Here is a 24,198-nt window from a genome sequence, read left to right on the forward strand (position 1 = left end):
CATATAAGTATTTTAATATTTTTAGTAAATTAATCTGAATACTCATACTGAAAATATGCAAACAAAAAAAATTCTGTTTTCTAAGGTCATCCTTTATTTTTAAAAAATTGAGTAATTCAATGACAACTTTTTTAGTCGCTACTTCACATCTAAGTTAAAATTTGTTTCGTCATTATTAATTATCTTTTCTGCATTTGCATGAATGAAAATTCTTACGTCCTTCTATTCTGATATAATTTTGCACAGAATAATTAAGATATGATTTTTAATCAAAATCGGGGATTAATCGCACTGACTAGTGAATGCCTATCATAAATCATATATCAATATGAATCTGTAATCTACAGGCTCAGTCGAGGCTGTGTGTGACGTACTTGGCGCGCTGCCTATCATCCGAATATTGACACGCCCGTTGCTTCTAAATAGCTATTCAGTCTTTTTTTTTTTTTTTTTTTTTTTCTTTTTTGCTTTAGAACCTTCTCGCACTCTCGCCATGGTGAAGCTTGCAGTCAAAATCAATCTTTTAATTTCCTAAGTTTAAAAGTAAATAAATTTTTTTTCTAACATGTCTCAATAATTGGAGTCAACCACAACTACACGCAATTCTAATTACGACAAAATCAACACACATAAAAAAACCGTTTCTTTTACAATGAGATAAAAATTCTTAATACTTACAAAATTTTAAAGAAGTTTCCTTGTAAATGATACTAGCCTTACTTTAGAAATAATTTCAAAATTATGTTTCGAAACCCTTTTAGATTAAAATCTCTATTTTAATTATTATTTTGTGTATTTCATAGTATCATAGTATTTATTGTGAGTATCTCATAGTTAAAAGACATCACTCTCGAGTTTAGTTTAGTTAAGAGACACCAGTTTTACATTTAATTCAAAAATCATTTAAATTAACTTTCCATTTATGCTCTTAATTCGTCTTCTTAACTGTTCTGTTTATCCGCAATTTGCAAAGCATTTATTGCATGATAAGATACTCTTAACTAGTTGAATAAAGATAAAACAAAATCAAAAAATAAATCTCTTAATCGGATCATGGCTGGTGTTCCACTTTTCATGTTGTTGTCGGGTGAACTCTACTAATATAAATGCTTCTGTCGAGGTCGTGTGGATTTGTCCCAAAATATCAGCATTCTTGTCATTCCTGGTTAGACGCGACCAATCAACGATGGTCATTTACATCACTCGATCTCTGCTCGCTCACTTGATTGGTTTTGCCTCAACAAAGTATTTTCTCTTCGAGCAGGAAGGAAATAAAGAGATCCCATCCCTTGCAACTTAAGGGCAGCTCAAATGGTTTTTGAAAAATTTTAGATAATGGATTATGAGGATGTTATTGAATTTGTTTTTCCCCCCTTACTTCTTGACTGTCACTCTTCTTTTTCTTTAGAGATTTAATGTGTCTACAGCGATTAAGTACGTATGACTCGATAAAAATAAATTCATTGCTATTTTTTTCCACGAATAATTAATAAGCTTGCTGTATATTTGAAAATTTATTAAATCCGATGAAACTGGTGAATAACTTTTAATGTTAAAAGATATACTATATAACTCATAAAAACTGTAGAAAAAATTTGCTCTATTTGGGGACGAATATGAAAGTTAATCACACAGTGATTAATACTCGCCATTTATTCATTCCGAAACTTTTATCTTTGGTCTTTGTTGTATTTTAAAAATAAAAGAAATAAATTCAATGTAATATTTCTCATAATTTTTCATTTCCAAACATATTTATATGCAAATGAAATAAGTCTGATTCTTTATTTACATCAGTAAATTGAGCATTTAATTTTGGGATTTGAAGCCAAGAGGTTTTTGAAATTAAATTTCGAAACCAATATGTAACGTTTCTTCCAGCACGGTTAATTCAATCACTGGAAAGACCGTTTTACAATAAGCTCTGTTGGATGATGATCGGTTGCTGAATCAGAAATGTCAGAGTTTGGCGACAAATTTGGCGATTATTTGGCAAGTTGGTGACGAATTTGGAAACTTTGGCAACAAAAGAGATAGCATTGGAATCTTTCAGAAATTTGACGATAGAGCCAATAGCCTGCTTGTTCCTGAACCTTCTCTTCCTGGCTCCGGCAACTATAAAAAGCCGGCAGTCTCAAGCCGAAGTCAGTCGTGAATAGAGTCGCCAAGAGGTTTAGAGTGGCATAGCGAGTCAATAGCGAATTAGTTGAATCAGTCCAGCGAAGAGCGAGCGTTGTATGGAGCTCAAGCGATTGCTGAATTGAGTTGTGTGCCGAGTCCTGGTGATTATTTTTGAAGCAGCATCCAGTTGTGTGAGGAATAGCCAGTCATGTAGTAGTGAGTCGGCAGTTGGATACAGCTAAAGCGGGGAAACAATCAAGAATTGCAGGCGTTTGGTGAGACCATAGAGTGTAGCTACGAAGATTCCTTCTTCCTGCTGAATTCTGTCTGTCCGCTTTGTGTGCTGTGGTTGTTATTACTACTAATTATTACTTGTGGGCTTCTGTTTGTTGTAGTGTGCTGCTGTGTGTGGCCTGTGTTGTATATATGTCATCTGTGTAATCGCTACTTCGTGTTTAATAAAAGTCGTCGTTGGTTACTAAAGGACTGTTTTTTCATCGACTAACAATTTGAAAGAACCCCGAATTTCATAACAATATTTTCACTGAACACAAAAAAGGGTATCTTATGTGAAACAGGAACTCATTGGTTTATCAAAACTAAAACCTTGCTTTGTGATCGGAAATCCATAAATTTGGGTCAAGTTTTTAGTGAAAAACAAATTATAAACGGTCATGTAATGCATCTTAAATATAGATTCCCAGTTATAATTATAACTGGGAATCAGATAACTGACACAGATAAAGAGAGCGTAAGATGAAGACTTAAACGACATCTTTATAGTCGACATCTTTATATCATTACTGAGGTGTTCGCCCATATGTGTATTCATAAAATATATTGTTTAATATTATTATCAGATTATAATATATATATAAGAGATAGTGCATTCTGAGAGTGAATTTCTTTTATGTTTAGAGAATTGAAATGAAAGCAGTCGATAGTTGCTTTTGAATTTTCTCAAAGTGAATGTCTATTGTATTCTTTTCTTATACCCGAGAATCTCACAAATATTTCAAAAAGTGTAAATATTTATCGGTCATTATTACTTTTTAATTCATCCCAAAAAGTTACATTTACAAAATTAAATCAATAGATTAATTTTCTATAGCATTTCTTTACAGAAAGAGAATCAATCCCTATTTTCAAGCACAATCAACATAAAAATTATCCATGTTAATAAAGTAATTTTAGTTTGTTTGTCAATTATCTTCATTTAATCGAAGGATATAAAAAAACATTTATAAATTAAGTAAATTTGAAACAAGAAATAATGTGAGAAAAAATTCGATCACATTAATTTGAAATAAAAATAATTTTTTAAGCAAAAAAATTTATATTTTACTCTGAAACAATATGAAATTCTGTTGAAGCTGAAATGTTTGCAAGTTGAATATTTCACAAAAAATTTTAATAAAACCTTTTATCATAATATGTGGCACATTAGTTAAGTTGGGGAGTTATTATCTGAAATAATATTTTTGGGGTCCATTATTTGATGTTATCTAAAGCATCTAATTAATAAGCAAATAAACTAAATAAGTAACCTAATTATTATCTATCAGTAACAATCAAAACACATTTTCAATTCCTCTTACTCCACTCACACTTTCTTTGTGCCAAACAACACAAAAGTAAAAAATATCTCAGATATTCGCGATTAATTAAGACAATAGCAATCTTATATTATCCACTGGCAACGTTCCCCCACTCTTGAATAAATTCTTTTCTGAGTGTAGGAAGGAGGTAACTCCTTCCAATCATCTCTTCCATCGGCACTCATAATGATATCAAAACATTGCCCTCGGTTTTTGGAAAAAAACTAATAAATGTTACAATAACATTGCTTTTTCGTTACAGTGCTGTGCTCAGTCGGAACGTTTTATGAACCATCGGCGAGGGAGTGCTGGGACTGTCCACTCGGTCATTATCAACAGAAAGAAGGCCAAACGGAATGTCACAAGTGTCCAGAAGGGATGACCACGGAATATACACGGTCCAGAAATATAACTGAATGTAAAGGTAAGAGAGAAACAGAAAAAAGATTTCATTGGTATGGGAACAGTTTTACAAATAAATAAATTTTTTTAAATAAAATATGTTTGATATCAGAATTGATCAGTTGAAACATTACAAAACATCTGAAAAGTAATTTTTAAATATTTAATATTTTCAAAATTAAAATAATAATGTCCAATATTCAGATGCTAAAAATGATTACAATTCTGACAATGGACATATAATTAGCAATATAATTATTATTACTTTGGAAAATTTATACTATTTTGGTTTTTAAAATGGTTTTCTTTCTGAAATATTTTCTAGTAAATTAAATTTTTAAACCATTTTTTTTATTGCATAATATTAAACCAAACCGGAAAATCTATTTTCATTTAGGTTTCAATTAGAAAGACTTAATAAAATCTTTAATATGCCGAAAATGTAGCTCATGGTACAGTAAGTAACATTCCGTAGAAAAATAGGGCCTCAAGAATATAACTTTTCCTTCTTAAAATAAAATATGTTTGATATCAGAGTCAATATTCTAAAGCATTACATAACGTCTGAAAAGTAATTCTGAAATATTTAGTATTTTTAAAATTATGATAATAATGTCAAGTGCTCAGATACCAATAATAATTAATGCCGATAACGAATATATAACTCATAATTTATATACAATTATAATTTCTTTGAACAATTTATACTATATAGGTTTTTAATATGGGTTTCTTTCTAAAATGTTTTTCTAGTAAATTAAATTCAATATTTTTAACACGTTTTATTGCTGTATATTATTAAACCAATCAAAAAATATATTTTCATTTAGTTTTCAATTAGAAGGATTTAATGAAATCTTTTGATTATTTACAATATAAAGGGGAATTATTGTACCAAAAATGAAGCTCTTAATACAGTAAATAACATCCCATATAAAAGTATGGCTCCAGGAATATAAATGTGATGGAAAGATAGAAAAAAAATGTTGAATACTCATGACGATGAACATTCCTTAGTGAAATAACACACGATTTAAAAGAGAGAATAGGTATTGTGCTGATATGCAATATCTGAGTGATAAAAGATACTGATGTAAAAAATAAATAACAGAAAGAGTGATCAATGAAAAAATAATCAATAGTAAACAGAAAGGAAGATTTTTTTTATCGAAAAATACACCGCCATGAAATATTTCAGTGTTTACAAAATGATCCCAATACAGCTAATAAATACAGAATGATGAAAATACATCTTGTTATTAAAAAAGAATGACGACACGCTCTTCATCTTCTATTATTGTTCAAAGGCTATCAAAGAAAAACACCGACAGTTTCGATGCAAGATGAAATAAATATGACAGATTCTTCACTGGTATAATTATTTATATTTTCCATGATGAAATGGAGAATATTCTAAAGCACGGGAAAAGTTTAATTTCAAGACGTCAGACAGAGAAAAAGATTGAAGCCATTGGGAAAATAATTAATTCTGCACATTCCATCTTTCAACTGGGTGCTGAAATAATTATTTTAGCAGAAAATATAAAGTGTTAATCAAAATAAAACAACTGTAAAATTCCTTTTGTTCTCTTTCATGTCAATTTATTCGCTTTTAGTGTCAGTTTGTTCTATTTCTAATCATTTCGTTTTTCATATTCATAAGTAAATTCTCCAAAAAAACTATCTCATTTTAATAGGCAAACTGTTAATTGAAAAGATGAATTAGCTTAATTAGCTCCACGAAGGTTAATAATTAAAAGTATGAATAAATTCACAGCTGTTTTTTTACATCTGTATTACTAGACATTATTGAACATGTTATTTTCAAAACTGTATTGCGTCAATTTAATTTCTATCGAATGAGAAATAAAGAGATCAGACTACAGCTTTATGCATTTTGTTAAATATAACAAAAATTATTAGGTGTACATTTGATTAAAAAAAATCAAACATCATGTTATAATAATGCTTGAGATTTGAATGTGTGCTACTGCGTGCTCTCTCTCTCTCTCTCTCTCTCTCTCTCTCACACACACACACACACACACACAGAGAGAGAGAGAGAGAGAGATCCAAGCTAATAACCCAAATTACGAACTCCTTTCTTCCTCAATTAATAGTTCGTTCTTACTTTTTTTTATTTATGCACTTTTTTAACAAGGCTCTTTCTTTTCTGCTCATGTTCATATTTTTTACCGAGTACATCTTTTTAAACTTCTTAAAAATCATCGTATACCATATTAATATTATATTAAACACTTTAAAATATTCTTTAATTAAAATTTTCTTTTCTCCATCATCACACACAGTTTCAATTTATTATTTTATATCTTCAAGATTTTCATATTTTGATCCACGACCTGAAATTAACATCATATATTTGGGATCAGTGATCCATGGTTACAGTTTGTATTTGTGTACAAAGAAGTGAGAAGATAATTATAGTTATAAATATTACCAATTGTTAAAAATCATGATAGAACTACAAACAATTTCTAATTTCATTATAATTTAAGCCTTGTTTATGCAATAGTAAATTTTTACAATATTTTTATGGTGAAAAATTCTTTAATCAATTCTATGAACAATTTCTTTTATTTTCTACGTTTTGGCAACTCATGGAAATAGAAAGAATACAAAGCACAACTTGAGAGCAATCATAAAAAGCTTGGAAAAAACCTCCTCTCACCACCAAACATAGAGTTGAATACTGAATTTGGTTCGTAACAAGATACCACTTGATTGGTTTTTCTAAAAGCTCTTGCTCATTGGCTACATTCAAATGAAGAAAAGATATGCCTTTAAGCATGGTGTGCTTATTTATTCTAATTATTTGGTAGTAACTTTTGAAAAATAAAAGTAATTTTCATTGCATTACATACTTGGTTAAATTATCTTTAAAATTATACAGGATACTACTGCTATTGCCCTTGCTGTAATGAGCAGATCTCCAAAATATCCATTTTCCAAAACGCTTCCTCAATTTTGGCCACTACTGTATATACAACACTAAAATATTCCTGATTCTTTCATTCATAACTTCTGAATTTTGTCTAAAATAACTTTTTCATTCTTGATCATTTCTTTCTGAAACTGAACTTGGAATCTGTTACTTTACAGGTATATGTCTTCCAGGAACGTATTCACCTACAGGCTTGGAAACGTGTCTGGCTTGTCCAATAGGTACTTATCAAGAACACGAGGGACAGAAGGTATGCAATGTGTGTCCTGAAGGAACAACAACAGCTAGTTCGCAATCAGTCTCCGTAACAGATTGTAGAGGTCAGTTATGGATGATAATGTATTCTCGATATTTATATTTAAATCCATAATTATCAGTACCAGAGTTTCAGGAATTTCTGTTTGACAGAAGCACTTCCAAGGTCAGGTTGGGTTGGTTGGTTGTTTCGGTTTTTTCTGGCGCAAAAGCCATGTTTGGCCATGCTGCGCCAAGCAAATGGTAAAGATCAGGTTGGGAGTCTTCAGTATGAGAAGTGGTCAGCCTCAATATGCCAATGCTGAGTATTTTTTAGTTAATAAGCTCATCACCAATGACGGTATTTCTTCCTTAAAAATTGTACCTAAACCTGTATTTTATGTACAACACAGTGCTCATGTTGCTATCTCTGACGAAAGGTGTTTCATAAGGGTCATTCAGGGTGTTTACCCCCTACGACTCCAGCCGAAGATGTATTATATAAAATCTTTTCAAAAGAAGAATTGTATAGTCTTTTACGCTATATAAATTTGCATATTGTCTGTAGATTGAGCTGACTGGCAAAAATATACAACCAAGTATTGTTTCAGTTATAAGCTCATGTAATGAAAAAAACATTTTTAATATTTTTTGTGTTTTGAAAGATTCATAGAATCTGTTACTTATTTCTGTGGGGAAGTGAAAAATTACTTTTGGGGGAGTTTCTTTTAAAAAAATGTTACTGAATGACAATCAGAAATCTGAAAATAACTTTTTTCAGTCAAATGAATTAATGGAAGAGTATATAAAAATAAAGAGAATTAAGCAGGGCCAAGGAAGTGAAAATAAGGGAAGGAAGGAAGGAAAATAAGAGAGTTAAGAATTAAGAATTTAATATTTTTCTTGTTTGTGTGGAGAAATAAAACACATTTTTACTGGAGTAAAATATCGCGTATTCTTTGGGAATGCAAAAGTATTCCTCAGTGTTAATTTGTAGTATTAATTCATCGTTTAATTTGAAATTGTTATTAATTTTCTTGAATCATATTTTAAGATATTTTAGCTATATGTTAAATTCTATATCGGAAACAAAATATAGTTTTGATGCCCTCAATCAGCATTATTGGCAATAATTAATTCTTATCTGTTAGTTTCGGACACTAAGTGACATTCGAGAGTCTTTAACAAACAAATTTGCAACATATTTATCGTTTACGAAACAAATATATTTACTACTTAAGAGCCTCAAATACTTAGGAAACATTTTATTTTCCAGATTTTTGTGGTGCTGGAAGTTTCTCGATTTCCAGGCTTCAACCATGTGAAGCATGTCCAAAAGGATTCTATCAACCTCTCATTGGCCAAACAGCATGTTTAGAATGTCCAGCAAATTTTTCGACTTTCAGGGTAGGCTCTACAAATATATCTGATTGTTTAGGTAAGAAAAATTATTTTATTAGTAGCAAATATTTAGTTCCAAATTTTGAAAAATAAGAGGTATAAAATAATCTCTCATTATGAATGATTATCAAATAGGCTTATACATAGTGGATTTTTGAAAAAGATGGAATTGTGTTGGCATTGAACTATATTTTGCATTATTATGTTAGTTCTATAATCTTTAATGTCTTGTGGTTCATGTCAGGATTTTCACGAAAATTATTTTGAAAGAAGAATTTAATATGAGATTTTTAACTAAAATATTACTTAAAATATTGTCCTTTTAAAGCTTTATCTTCTGATCAAAATATTTTATACACGCAATCATTTAAAGCCACACAAAATGAGTGTCTTTTCAATTTTTTTTATATTATTGTTATTCATATAACTTATTCATTCTACTCAGCTGCCAATCATGCTGTCATATTTTGAAAGAATACCTGTTATAGTTCCAGAAATAAAAAAAAATAATTTTCTGGAAAAAAATTTAATTATAACAATGTACAATCTACCAACCTAGAAACCTCAAAGTATCCAGTGTTTATTTAAATATTTTTCTAAATGCTGAGAAAAACAACAAAGATAATGATTTTTGATTACATTTTCATTGATATGTTCATGAAAATTATTGTAATTTCACTTTTATTTTTATAGATAGTTTTCAGAATGTTCAGGATAAGCATTAGAAATTTTAAATTCTGCATTTACCTTCAAAATTCAATTTTCTTGTTTCATTTTTAAGGCGAAAATTATTGTTCTTTTAAAAGCTTTCTCACTTCTTTTAAACTTTCCTGCAGACAGATAAAGAGTCTTCATTGGCTCATTAAGTGATATAGATTCGTCTTCATTTCTGCATAACTATCCATTATTAGTAATGCTCTAGATTCATAAGACAAAATTGCATGTTGTTGAATTATGTTGAGTTTCCTTCGTATGTAGTGATTTTAGTTAATGAAATGGTAAATTAGCTACCACTTTTCCAAATAAGTTTATACCTCTTACAAACTTTAAATATATATGTATAATATGGTGACAAAATTATTAGGATGGTCAGAGTCACAAGAAATTTAACAGAATTAAATTCAAAATAGATTTGTGACCAATAATATTGAGAAAATTGTTTCAATTGAATAATTTTAAAAATTATAACCCCCCTCCCACATACTTTACTCATTAAATTCTACTGCTCGGACAACCTGTGCTTTTATCTAGCATGTTCAGTTGCTCCATGCATGCTTTCATATCCTTGGAGAGTTCCCGCTTTTTTCTTCGCACCGCAAAATATCGTTATTCTTCCCTCTGCAAATATATTTATCATATCTAGTAAGAAGCATCCTATTTAAATACATTTTTATATTCTGAGTTACTTTTTCTTTTCTTTAAATAAATTCATTCGCGACCATTATTTCAGATTTCTCCTCTTCCCCCCCCCTCCTTTTTTTAAAAATTCTTTTGCAATTGCCCTTTTTAACATTGGGTCGTACAGCGCAGCTATAATTGGCTCGTCCTAACAAAACCAAGCTATTGTAGGTCATTTCTTATACATATCTGCGACACTACTTGTTTCTTTGTTTGTTTTTTCCCTCAACTCGCTAGGAAATACAGATTAATTAGGAAAATTTTGCTGAAGAAATCAGTTCATGATTTTATATAACTCATGCATTCATATCATACCCATCTTTCATCTTTAATAAAATCATACAGTCTTGGTAAAAGAAATAATAAACGAATATTTGATGCAACAATTTCTTGCGATTAATTTAATGAATTGAAATAAACAAACTGTATTTGATTATTAAAATTTTATACTTTTATTATTATATTAGAATATAAATTCTGCTAATAAATTAAAATATCTTCTTTATAAAAATTCCTTTAAGATTTTATAATTTTCACAATGAGTAGTTTTGCGAAGACCAGATATTGCAAACCTTGCAAACCTTTCAATAACCATCATTTTTTATTTATATTTAAGTTTTTTAAAAAAAGAATTACGGAAGAAATTTTTTTAAAAGGCAAATTTTTTTAAGACAAGTAGATGATTTAAAAAATCTTTCACCAAAATTATCGTTCAATGCATGCCGTAGATTTATAATGAAACAAACAATAAATTATATAGTATTTTTTCTGTATACAAAGCAGAAAATTAGTATACAGGTAATTATTTTAATATGATTACATTTACATATTGGATATAAACAGCAAACAGTGTTTGAAAAAACAATATCTGGGATGTGCATGTATAATATTAATAAATATTTAAATAACTATTTTTAAAAACAATTTTATCCATTGTTAAAAAGATAAAATAATTTGCTATCTCAATCTGGGGCAAATGAATTAGCCGAAACTAAAAAGGCATTTGCAATCGCATTTATCAAACATTTAATTTTTATACAATGAATTTTGGGATTATTTGTTTCTGTTAATATATATTCTGTCCAATACCCTATTCTGTTATTTTCTGAGTTTCATACTTTTGCAATTTTTGTTTTGGCTCCCAACTTTTAAAAAAAATGGCATATTCATAAAAATTTATTTGTTCTTTTTAAGGTTATTTTCTTAATAATAATTTTCTAGTTTCAGTGTTTAAAATATTCGACAAATAACAATCACTAAGGATAATAAATCTTTATTTTAATAAATTTTCTGATAGTAAGTACAAATTGAGCTTTTGTTCTCATAAACTGATAAACCTAGACTATTAGTCCTTACAATGACTTTACTATGCTCATGCACAAACCACAAGACCAGCCATTTTTCTTTCATTTCATTTAAATTATATAATGATTTTCTTAGTGACTTAAAAAGTGTAGGAATAGTTTCTGAAATTAATGGCGCTTACACTGGGATAAGACAGTAAAATAAAATATTTGTAACTTACATAATCAATTAATCAATTTTTATCTTAAAGATATACTATCAGTTTTAAATGTAAAAGACTTTGCCTATCGAAATCGGGTAAAACCCCATTTTAAGACGATTCCAATTTTAAAACCAAGCAATAATTTACAAATTTTTCCATATACTCTCAAACTCTGAGAATATCAAAGGAGTCCTTTAGAAATTCATATTCCATTGTCTACTGAATCGTTGCATAACTTATTTGAGAATACATAATACTGCCGAAGGCTTTACAATGTTTGAGATATAACACTAGACAATAAACTTGCAAATTCACTTCGTATTTCCGTATGATTTAATCTTTAGAACTCAAAGACGTTTGATTCATGAGTTTGCATTTTCTTTATTCTACGTATTGCTTCTGAACATAAAATTTGATTTTGTATTCTTATGTTAAATTATTTTTGAAAAAAATCTGTGTCTAAAATTCGTCTTCTTTTTATGCTTCTGTAGACAAATGATGATTACCCTTGATTAGTAAAGAAAATCTTGGTAGATTTGATTAAACATATCTGGCAACATGAAATAACAATTTTTTAAGATATACTTGTACACATTATTTATGGAAAAACAATACTTTATAGTTGCATAAATAAAAATTTAAAAAGTTTAATTTACTTATGAACATTTTAAATTAAACGATTTATCTAATAAATCACGTTCTTATTTTTACTCAAAAACGAAATGACAAAAGTGAATGTGGGAAAAAAATGATATCGTTTCTTATAAAATAATTCTTTTCTTTGTCGAACTGTTAAAGACACATGAAACTATTTCCATTTATCTAGCAATGGGATAAATAGTAATCTATATGGGGCTCTCTAACTGTCAAAAGAATTTAATTTTCTCCTGTTCCATTTACATATTTGCCAAAATATTCTCTTTCAATACTTAGGCAAATTATTTTTTAATAAATTGTTGTGATCAGAGATAGACGACAAAATGTTTAGTTTAGCTATATTAACGTCCCGTTTTTTAAAGCAATATTAGGACTATTTTGGGATGGAAATCAGAATTTTTAACCACAGTCAGATGAAAAGGACGACACCTGAGCTGGCACCTCCCTCTCCAAATTTCCACACCACACAAGTGGGAGAGCGTTTGCCGGACGGATTTAATGTGCACTAGACCCGCTTACACGACAATTATTCGGTGGAATCGGGTCTCGAACCTGAAACTCTTCGGTTCCGAAGCCGAGACCTTACCACCAGGCCACTCGGCCGATGAGCGAGTGGTGACTGGTCCTGTCAAACTTTGTTGTTGATAGGAATAAAAAGCAATATAGACTAGAGGGTAGACTTAGAGGATAAGCTAACAACTTTCTTACCGATGAGTAAATCCTTAATAAACGAGGAATTGATTTACTTATAAAAATATTTAAAAATGAAATTAATCAAATTTTAATTATATTACAAATAAAATTTTTTATTCATAATCAGGAAAAAAGTTGCAAAAATGAATATTGGAAAAGTGAAGGTGATACGGTTGCATTATTATGAATACTTTAAAATAATATTTAGTAAATGGAACGTACTTTTAGAACATATTTATATACAGTTTACAGATGCTACTTTTATCAACACACGGTAAAAATAGACATATAATATATTGTTACAGTTAACTGCTTCCCTGCGCAATTAATTCCCTTATAAAAAAGTCAGTTTTACACACAGATATGATGAATGTTGAACTGATGCCGGATCAATGACCTTTGGCCTTAGCACTAAATTTGGCAACATAAGGAAAAAATTTGAAAATCTCAATCAGTAGGAAATTTAGCGATAGGATCATTAGGATATAAATTATTGCAATCCTTACAGCAGTGTCTTTTTTTGTTTGTTTGTTTGTTTGTTTGTTTTTTCGAATACGAAGGACAGAGAAAATATAGTAATCATCCAAAAATTCGAACTCGAAATTTTGACAAATCATCACTTTCAGACCTCTTAGAGTTCGCAAAACAAAATATTTGAATTATGCCAATCTATGAATATGATAAATAAAAAATGCTTCGAACTTGATGGAAGAAATTTTATACATGGATTTCAATTATGAAATCAAATTTATAAATTTTTATCGAATTTTAAAATATAGATTCGTATCAAGTTTTGAACCAAATCTTCCAAGCGATTAACTGTATGTCGGTCTATTTTCGAATGCATATGAATGCAATGTCTTAAATCAATGAAGTTCGGTATGTTATCTAGTGATTTTTAACTATATTTCCGTATCAAATTTTGATGTCCGTAAGTCACCAAAAAGGCCCCCCAAAAAACACTTAATCTCAAGATAAATTTAGACAATGCTAGATTTATGCCAAATATCTACTTATCATGACTATAGTTCGCCAATGCCATACAAGGCATTCATGAGTTCAGGTCCACAACTTTATACTAGAAGATGAGAAAAGCTAATTGGAGAGTGGGCGAGAAAGTGTCAAAGTAATCATTTCTGCTGAGTTTTTTCTAAGCATTTAAAAGAATTTGAAAACAGTACATTAAATGATAAGAAATCTACATTTGCTTTCCAACTTGCCTAATATAAAATGAAATACATTATTCCAATAATAATGTATTTCATTTTATATTATTTCACAGTGATTTTGTTAAATAACTTCTCTCTTCCCAGTTTTTTATTTATGCAAATTTAAGAGTGATAGAGAAAAAAATTTCATTTTTGCAATCGGCTTATTTGATTTACTAAAAACATTTGACATTTTGCAAATTCCAGTTTCATATTGTCTGTCTTATCAATTTGAATATTTTAATTGTTCTTGTCCGACTAAGAAAATAAAATAGATAACAGAATTTTCAGTGTATTGTTAGCCATTACTTTAGCATATTCCAAAGTATGTTGTATGTTGTATGGAGTATTATGTTGTACGATAGTAGTTATTATGTTGGACGATACAATTTTGACATTATTTCTGTAAATTGTGAGGCGTAAAAATTCGATAAACGAAGAATATTATCATTGATGCAATATTCTGCACAATTTGTCTGCAATTAAGGCAGACGAAAACCAGATAGATGAATCAAGCCTAAAGCATTTACAGGCTCTGATCTTCAAAATAAAGGTTCTAAGAGCTTTGAATATTTTTTAAAAGTTTTTACTGTATAACTATTTTATAGTACATTTTTCTACGAAACTATAAGCTATTTAGATGCACATCTTTCTTTTATGGAGTTATATTTTAGATAAAAGTAAATTTTCCATAATTAGAATATCTTTTCCATCTTAATATAAACAAAGATAGGTGGCTATGCATGTATATTGTTGTGAATTTGTAATGTTGCTACCCTGCGCAGTTAGTTCTATCACTGGAAGTTTTACGATCAGCTCTATTGGATGATGATCGGATGCTGGATCAGTGATCTCAGGGCTTGGCGTCCATTTGGCGATTTTGACGGCAAAAGGGATGATATTAGAATCTTCAAGAATTTTGCCGATTGTAGTAATAAGAGCTGAGATATGCTTGACTGCTCGAGAACCTTCTCTGCTCTGCGCCAGAAACTAAAAAAGGGCTGACAGTGAAAGCCGAAGACAGTCTTCGAGTAATAATATAGAGCCAGTTATAGCCAGTCAACTACTACCCGGCGAATAAGTTGGAGCAGTGCAGCGAAACGCACGCGTTGAGTGGTTTAATTTAGTTACTTTTTAACATCCCGTTTTAAAGCAACACTAGGGCTATTTCTGGGACGGCCTCATTATTTTGAACCCCGGTCAGATGGTGAGAACGACACCTGAGCTTGCAGCTCCCTTTCCAAATTCCCACACAAAATCAGCTGGAGACCCCGGCGGATTTAAGGCGTTGAATGAAGCTCAAACGATTGGTGAATTGAGGTGTGAGCCGAATTTTTGAGTTCATTATAGAAGCAGCATCGAGTCGTGTGAGGTGTAGCCAGTCGTGTAGTAGTGAGTCGGCTGTTGGATACAGCTACCAACGAGCTACCAAGCGACAACAGTGGAAAATTGCTACAACTACGACAGCAACCAATCGAGTAGACAGAGGAAAATTGCAAGCATTTGGAGAGACCGTAGAGAATAGCTACGTAGATTTCCTTCTCAGTTCTGTCTGTCCGCTTTGTGTGCTGTGGTTGTTATTAGCTACCGATTACTATTTGTCAGATGCTGTTTGTTCTAAGCGTGCTGCTGTGTATTACTTGTGTGCGTCTCGGCTGTGTATTTGTCGTCTGCGTATTCGTATCTTCATGTTAACAAAAGTCGTCATTCGATACTGAAGCCGTTGATTATTTTACACCATACACTCACTAGAAGCGAACCCGTGGACTTTACGGACGTAGTGGTGAAAGTTTCGTAACAATATATATGTATATATGAATGTATGATCCAAATCGCCATCTAAGCAATTAGGTCATATTCAACCCAAATTTTGCATGATTATTATTAAAACAGAAAGGTTACTCCCGATTTTCAGAATACAAAAATTCATTCAACATTCAATTAATTATAAAAATTAATGAAGATTTTGTCTTTCTATTACAGTAACTTCATGCGGAATTACTCCAAAAGAAATATATAATTAAACCACCTTAAAATTCAAAATCTTACCATTTCGATGATGCCAGTTTCATTTCTACACAGTAATTCTTTCAAATAGTATTCAGTTTTTGAAAAATTTAAACGCATTAAAACTAATGCCAACTTCAAACTATTGTATCATTATTTTTTTAATTTCTATTTTTTTTTAATACATATCTTTTATTGGGTTTTTATTTGCTTTGAAGTAGTAAGTAAACAAAATCTAATATCAGACAAATGACCTTCCCAAAAAAGAAGGTAAGAAAAATAAAGTTCTTGCAAGCTAATGAAACAGATGTTCGACGACAGCAGCGTCTTCAGACTGAAAGAAATTAGCCAACATTTTGTCTTTTTTTCCCAAATACTTCGGATGAAATCATTCCAAAACAAAAATCTGCACCATTTTAAAATTTTTACCTTTTCTACGATAACCTGTTTTATTTTTGTTCTATTTCTTTCAATTGTTATTAATTCTTAAGAAAATTTGAAGAAAATGATTAAGAAATAAGAAAATTTTTGGGTAAAAAAATTTTTAAGTAAAATTTTTTTTAACTATTCTAACATTGTTTTTTTTTTTTTTTTACTTTAATATATATGTCTTGAAAAAAGTTTGTGTATTAAAATATTTTATACAAAAGTATTTATTACATTAAAATTATTATACATGAAAGGATTTCACCTCAAGCAACGCCGGGTATATCAACTAGTCTCGAATAAATGTCTTTGTTAAACAAAATTAACTCCTTAAAATATATTAATAATTTGATGTAAATTTTAAATTGCATTTTCCAGTTAGCAGTGAGAAATAAAAATAACAATATGTAATAAATTTCCTGATTTTTCATTTTTAAGGTAGTGTTGTTAGAAAATTTCTACATTTTTTAATACTCTTCAATTGAAAGTTTTATATCTCTCGAACTTGTAATATATAATTATCTTCTTTAATTGAACTTATTGCTAGTTTTCATTTTTTTTTTTTTTAGTTATGGATGTGATCGCGTGATTTTTGGCTTCATGCAAATGAAATCGTTTGTCAAGTCATTTTTTCTTGTTCTGAAAAGATTTTTTTTTATATTTATATCTTTTCTTCATCTAACGCATCCATATAAGAAAAGAAATGACTTTATCAACATAAAATTTTAAGTTTTATAAATTTAATTGGAACTTATGCATGTTCACAAGAACTCAAAAGCAGATTTCACTTCCAAGTTCACTTTAAAATCTGTAAAAAATAAAAATAGCAGTAGCAAATCTTTATAAAATCTTCTTTAATAATTTTTAAAGTTCTAAACCTTTATCATCCTGCTGTGGATACATATACTTCGAAAATGCGAATGAATGGTCCGAATTTTATAACAGGATGTTTATACAAAAATAATACAAAAAGAATTGCAAGTTACTGTAAAAATGAAATAAATGAAGTTGGAAACCAACTTTCCCAGCCAATTTTTATATCTTATTTATTCAATTTTATTTAATAAAGACGACGCGTGAATTATTAATTTGTTTATTTACGATTAATTTGTTTAAATTATATTAAATTGCTATTTGAAAAGAAATTAAACAGTTACTGCACCAGTTCTTTCTTTAACTTTTCATTTTCAAAGCTAACATATTTGCTAACTCTTTCGAATATTTTTCTTTAGGCTAAGAGTTTTTAATTAATGATTAAATTATCTTGATTAAATTATAAATGTTCATGAAGATTTACCATAAAATAAAATCATCTGGTTTAACTTCTATCGTTTAATACTGCAATATATTGAGAATTTCGTGTTAATTTTTACTTAAGTTTTGGTTTCGGCTTTTATCTATAACACATTAATGTCAAAACATTGTATTTCTTTGGTATTAATATATCCTCCTCTTTTTAGTTTAACTCCATGCGATAGAAATATATCGTCACATGCAAGAAAAGAATGAAATATTAATACCAAAAAATATCTGATGTGAACTATAATTATAATTAAGTGCCTCCAACGCAAATTCCTTAAAAATTAATATTAAGTTCATGAAAGAAAAATTGCTCTCGGTGTTGTAAAACCCAATGTGTTTTATGAAGTTTCAATAACAGGGAGAGAAAAAACAGACGGTCGCTTAGCTCATAAAAATGAGGAATCTACTTTCATCGAGCCTTAAACGAGCCCCTTCCTTTCCGTCATTGTTCCCGCCTTCCGGAATACCGGTGGTTCGAAACGGGGTTGATTTATGCCGATGCGAGTTAATAGCAACAGTATAAATCAAGTAAATGCGAACATATTTCAGCGCCGACAAAGTTGCGAGCATTCTACTCCGACCCGAGTGCGCTTGCCAAGAAAGTAAACGCAGCAGCGAATTATTGTCAAAAGAGCTCCCGGTACCGTAAATCTCCGACTCAGCCTCTAAGTCCATTTATTGTTCAAGATTTTCCAATGGACCTCTATATTTTCTTCACCCTTACACATTCAACCCTTTTTATTATTATTTTTTTATTTCAATTGAATAATGGACTAAGTGCTGTTTTATCGGTAATGTGATCGAATAGTTGCATTGTTGCTTCGCATAAACCTCTTCCATACAAGAGATACAAACAAAAGTAGACGATGTATCAATCCAAAGTAATTCAGTAAAAGTAGTCCTCAGCGATATTAAACTGTGTAAATAGAGCCATCGCTTCTTTAGAAATATCATTGAATATATTTAAAATATGATAGCCGGCGTCCTGGCATAGGGGTAGCGCATCTTCCTCTAGATCTGGGCGTCTCGGATTCGAGTTCCGGTTCGGGCATGGTTGTTCTATCTGTGAGATGTCTGTAAATAGAGGTTGTGCAAACGAATGTGACGCATGAAGTAGCTAAGTCGTACTCTTGGCCCAAGTTGGCGCTACTGAAAAAACAAGAGACGCTCACTCGGCTTAAAGATCTGTTAGTGGGCTTGTAAAGTGTTATAAGTAATAACAACAACAAAATGTGATATGTTATGATTTAACTTATTCCGCACTAAATAGGTGGCGGTACGAATCAGCCGATGGTAAGTCATGTGATTCTTTCTGGAATTTTTTTGTACGCGTATGGTCACATGCGTAGTTAAAACTCTTGCAAAAATGAAAAATTGTCATATCCGAGAAAGAAGGAGAATTAGTTATAGACGTGGTTATAGCTGAACCAAATAACTGACTTATGCTTGTGGAACATCTTTCAGTAAATAATAATACTTATTATAGATCAAAGCTGAATTTAAAGAATTACTTAGAAGAAAATGCTAGCCAGAAGCTACCAATTTTTAGACACCATTTCCTAAGAAAATATCGCTCTCTCTTACACATATATATAAATAATCATTTGCTTCTCAGTAGGTATTTCTACCTTTATTTGTTTCCATGGCGCGAATTCAAGTTTCTAAAATTTTGAGATTAGTCATTAAACTACTTTTTCACATACGCAATGGTCTCAAAACTATTTCCTACATAAATCATGTGTGTTTGGCTCAGAACTGTGTGAGAGCTGTAACTCTTAAATCTCTTCGTGCTGACAGTCTCGTGACTGCGATATAAGCGAAGGTGATCTAGTATTATCATTATAATATCTGTTGCTTGTAATTCTGCCCTCTTTGTCCTTAAGATTTATTGCCAATTTCCAAAGACAAATAGTATTTTTCTTTGAAGATGGTCTTTTCCACTTTCGAGAAAGTCTATGGAAATTATGTTTGCTTGTGATCTCAAGTGAACATTACGATCATTCTAGAGTAATTAGGTAATGGAATATCACTCTGAGCATCCATGGTGGCCTACCGGCAATAGCAGGAAATGAAAATAAATGTTCAGTGAAGTGGCGGAGAACTAATACTTTTACCTGCAAAATTTCATTTTACCTACCTTTAACATTATTGAGCTGCAGGGGACTGTGAGCTATTTTTTGACTGAACGTCACAGATTATTTGAGTATAATTGTTTTCTTCTGCTTGTACCAGTAAGTTGCATATGCTGTTTCGTAAAACCATTTTTCTAGTATTCCATTCTCTCCCCAGAAAAAATCATTTCAGATTCATTCGATGAAACACTGCTCTTAACACGTACAGAAATCTGACGTGACAATATTTTTGTAAATGTAAATATTATTTGTGTGTTTATTGATTTACATTATAAATAAAAAAAAAGTTTGTTAGTGAAATTGGAATTATTATTGATTTCACAGATCTAGATCCCTGTGCTGGGGAGTATTGCAAAAATTACGGCATTTGCACACGCTTAGGAAGGAATGCAGTTTGTTTGTGCTCGGAAGGTTTCATCGGAAATCGGTGCGAAATGGACATCGACGAATGCATTCAGAAACCATGCTTCAATGATGGAACATGCATCAACACTGGTAAGAATGGAATCCTGTTTCTAAACTTCTCGCATTTCAGATGTCTCTTTTCAGGATTTTAAGATATCCCTTTAAACAGCCACACAAGTATAAGAAGGTTTGAAAAGAATTTGTAAAAATAAAACATTCAATGTTTCAAACTAATAGTAATTTTTCCTCGCTTTTATTTAAAACCTCTCCTAGGCTTTCTGACTTTAATCGTATTTAGTTCACTAATCATATGGTTATTTTTAGGAGGTCTACTCATTTAAAAACTCTTGAAGTCAAATAATCAATACGCGTGTGGCGAATCGGTATGAGCGAGGATAGAACTTGGGACCTTGTGGTTCGCAGCCCAGTAGCATAACCATGATACAAAAGCAATTGCTCGTGCAGCGTAGCTGTTAACTGGCTTGTAAGCTATTCACCACACACGTTACTTTATAATGAGATTCCAAAAAATTAAACTTTTAATCCATAGATTCCCCTTTATTATTATTTTTTTCATCATCGACGAACACATTAAAAAACAAACAATGTATCATGTTAAATATATTTCATAATAAATTTTCTTCATGGTGATACTAATTTTTTGATATGAGGTCATTCGCCTTATATATGGCTCTAATAAAGGCACTAATACCTATTTATTAGTTAAATATTCGCGTTTCTCAAGTGAAAGCAGTATGTGCTTTTATGAAGATGTATGGAGGAATTTTATGTTTACTGTCTTAATCGCAGCAAGACAAAAAATATTAGAAATATTATCAAAAAAAAAAAAACCTTTAAGAAAAAACAATACTTAAAAGATGTTTCCTTCTGAAATGTGCAATGCTTATCCGAAAACGATTGTTATTCGCACTTCTATTTCGAATAATACTCACTGGAACGAGCAAACAATATAAATAAGTAGTTCAATTCAGTGTGTAAACATAAAACGTGTCAAACGTGCTTCAGTCACTAGTCTTGAGACTTTGATTTTTACACTCCAAATCGCAAAGAGCGATGCGGTTTTGAATTCTTGATGTTAAAAAACAGATCACGCAATAGACAGTTTGCGGCATATATGAAACCCGGTTTTCTTTCCCTAAAGAAAAGGGATTCCCAGAGGAGAATTTAGGAAAAAGATGCCTTCTTTGACGTATGTGCATCACTGTACATATCGTTTCTGTTTCAACTTAAAATTTCAATGCATCTCCATTAATTCCTCACAATATATAATTATTACCAGAAGTATATTATTTTCGTCTAGTTGCACTCCTGATAAGTGAATGGCTTTTATTTCAAAATATTTTTCATATTTAAAAAAGAAAGAAACCTACATAGAATAGAACCTTTAAAACCATAAGCACGATACAAGTGAATAAATAAAAGTATGTGAAGATCGAATGATATATGTAAGTTTCCCCTTCTTTGACTTATTCTTTATATTTAAAATTATAATAGAGAGATAAAGTATTTCATAAAGAATGGGAATGCAAAAAAAAAATGTTGAAATATTGAAAAGCTGTTTTGGTGAGATAAATTTGTCACTTTACTTTTGCTTTCCAAAGCTTTAAAGAATAAATGCATCCACACAATTTATCGAAATTTCTTCTTCTTTTTTTATAAATAATAAAACGCCAAATTTATTTGAAAAATATATTTTGTATTCGACCATGCAAAAGTGTCAAAATATTTTATGATCAATTTAAAATGCCGCATTTCCTGTCGAAAAATCGGATCTTAAAACTCAACCATATTTCAGCACTAAGTAACCGCATGATGTACTTATTATCGGACAGAAATACCATAGTATCATAAAAGCATTTAATGGGTAAAATATTCACAAGTTTGTTATTATTCGTGCCACGTTAAGAGCGAAGATTAAAGATCCTATCGCCATTGTGACTCAGCACTGGGATTCGAGCCAAATAGTTTGAAAGATATTAAATACCTTATAACGGTTCGGTACCCTGAATTATCTGACGAAACGACTCGAATGATTCGTTATTTTGTATCATTGCCTTTTCGTATTATTCTCGATATAAACGGAATGATAGTTGTTATATGATGTCAAAAGAAATTGAGTAGTCCCTTCAAATGTCTTTACTTCAAAGGGAATGCATGAATCAAATGAAAAGTGAATCCACATATGCTGCAACTTATCACGTACATAATTTTTAAAAAGGATGAATCTTACTACATTTTGTAAAAACATTACAGAACTTATATTAAAGGAATGGCATTAAGAGAAAATTGTTGATTACGACTGCCGATAACACAGAATTTTCCTGATTTCAATTACACAGAAATGTGGAAGTAAATCTTAATATACAATAAATATGATATAAAGTTATATATAATGCTTAATATATTTATGTGGCTATATTTAATGCTTTAAGTATTTCACGGTAATATCAAAATTATTAATTAAATTAAAATTAGAGAACTCGTTATTTTATTTTAGTTCATTGGTAAATATTTTTAATAATATTGGACAACAAAAGCACTATTTGAAATCACGTTAAAGTAGAAACGAATTCAAATATTCAACTTCTCGTCTTTGATACCTCATGTTTCGAGATTCTGAATCCGATTCCACCGAAGAACTGCCGTATAAGTTGGTCTCATACGCTCAAATTCCCTTGACCCAGTTCTCTTCCCTGAATAGTATAGAGATTTTGAGAAAGGTATGTCAGCTCAGGTGTCGTTCTTTTCATTTGGCCGCCGTTCAGATTATGAGATCCATCGGAAAATAGCACCTAACATTGCTACAAATCAAGTCGTTGGTATAGCTAAATAAAACAAATAATCCAAACCACATTTTAGTTCAATCTTGCCGATTTTATTAGCATTGTATGCATAATATGACTAACCGGTATGATTTTTGTATCATGATTTCAATTCAGATGTAAATAATTATATACTAATTCTTATGCTAATTTATAATCAAATATTTACTTTAAGATCTATTGTGAATATATTGACACCAGCAGGTCATACTATCAAATGGAAAGAAAGTATACTGGCAGTGATAGTGAATAAGTGTTGTGATTTTTTCTCGAAAAATATATCTGTATCTTGAATTTCTATTGCTTTTTATTTTCTCTTTCCTTGCTTAAACTGCCTGAAGGGGGAAAAAATTAAGCTGAAAGTGCCCAGTACCTCAGCTCACCAAAACAATGTTACTTAGAAATATGAGAGCCATCATTAATCGACTCAGAACAATATTCAAGACATTTTGTACTCAAGATCTATTAATATGTGGCGAATGAGTTCAATGTTGATATAATACTAAAGATTAACCGACTTTGGCCAACATCTTGTTCGCCTAAATTATTGACTTTTTAGGCTGTTAAATATTAATGTTAAATACACATTTTTTTAATTTCATTTTTCTATTTAAAAGACCAGAAAACAAAAAAGAATTTAATTGGATAAATCAAAACAAATTATAGCCTGTGCAATTTTAAAATGTATTTTCTACAAAATAAAAATCCTACTTCAGAATCAATGGCCAAAGAAAGCAATTTTTTAATCTTAGTCTTAATATTGTCTAAAGCTTTGAATATTTTTTTATAAATAGATTTAAATTTCATAACATTAATTAATAAGTTTCAGAACATTAACATAAGTAACTGCAGAAACATTCAGTGATGCAGATGTATAAAAAAATGTCTTGAAGCAGATTTGA

General features: G+C 30.3%; 1 protein-coding gene across 2 annotated transcripts in view; it reads left to right on the plus strand.

Annotated features, from left to right (window-relative positions):
- The window catches only part of LOC129965699 (sushi, von Willebrand factor type A, EGF and pentraxin domain-containing protein 1-like), a 132,867-nt gene that overhangs the window by 89,353 nt on the left and 19,316 nt on the right, over positions 1-24,198 (plus strand). For both annotated transcript variants that reach the window (XM_056079810.1, XM_056079809.1), the window contains exons 15-18: positions 3,982-4,143; positions 7,242-7,403; positions 8,594-8,755; positions 20,373-20,543. In XM_056079810.1, the coding sequence (XP_055935785.1) occupies positions 3,982-4,143; positions 7,242-7,403; positions 8,594-8,755; positions 20,373-20,543 (657 nt within the window). The remainder of the gene's footprint in view (positions 1-3,981; positions 4,144-7,241; positions 7,404-8,593; positions 8,756-20,372; positions 20,544-24,198) is intronic.

The sequence above is a fragment of the Argiope bruennichi genome, chromosome 4 (genome assembly GCF_947563725.1).
Source record: "Argiope bruennichi chromosome 4, qqArgBrue1.1, whole genome shotgun sequence".
NCBI classification, from domain to species: domain Eukaryota; kingdom Metazoa; phylum Arthropoda; class Arachnida; order Araneae; family Araneidae; genus Argiope; species Argiope bruennichi.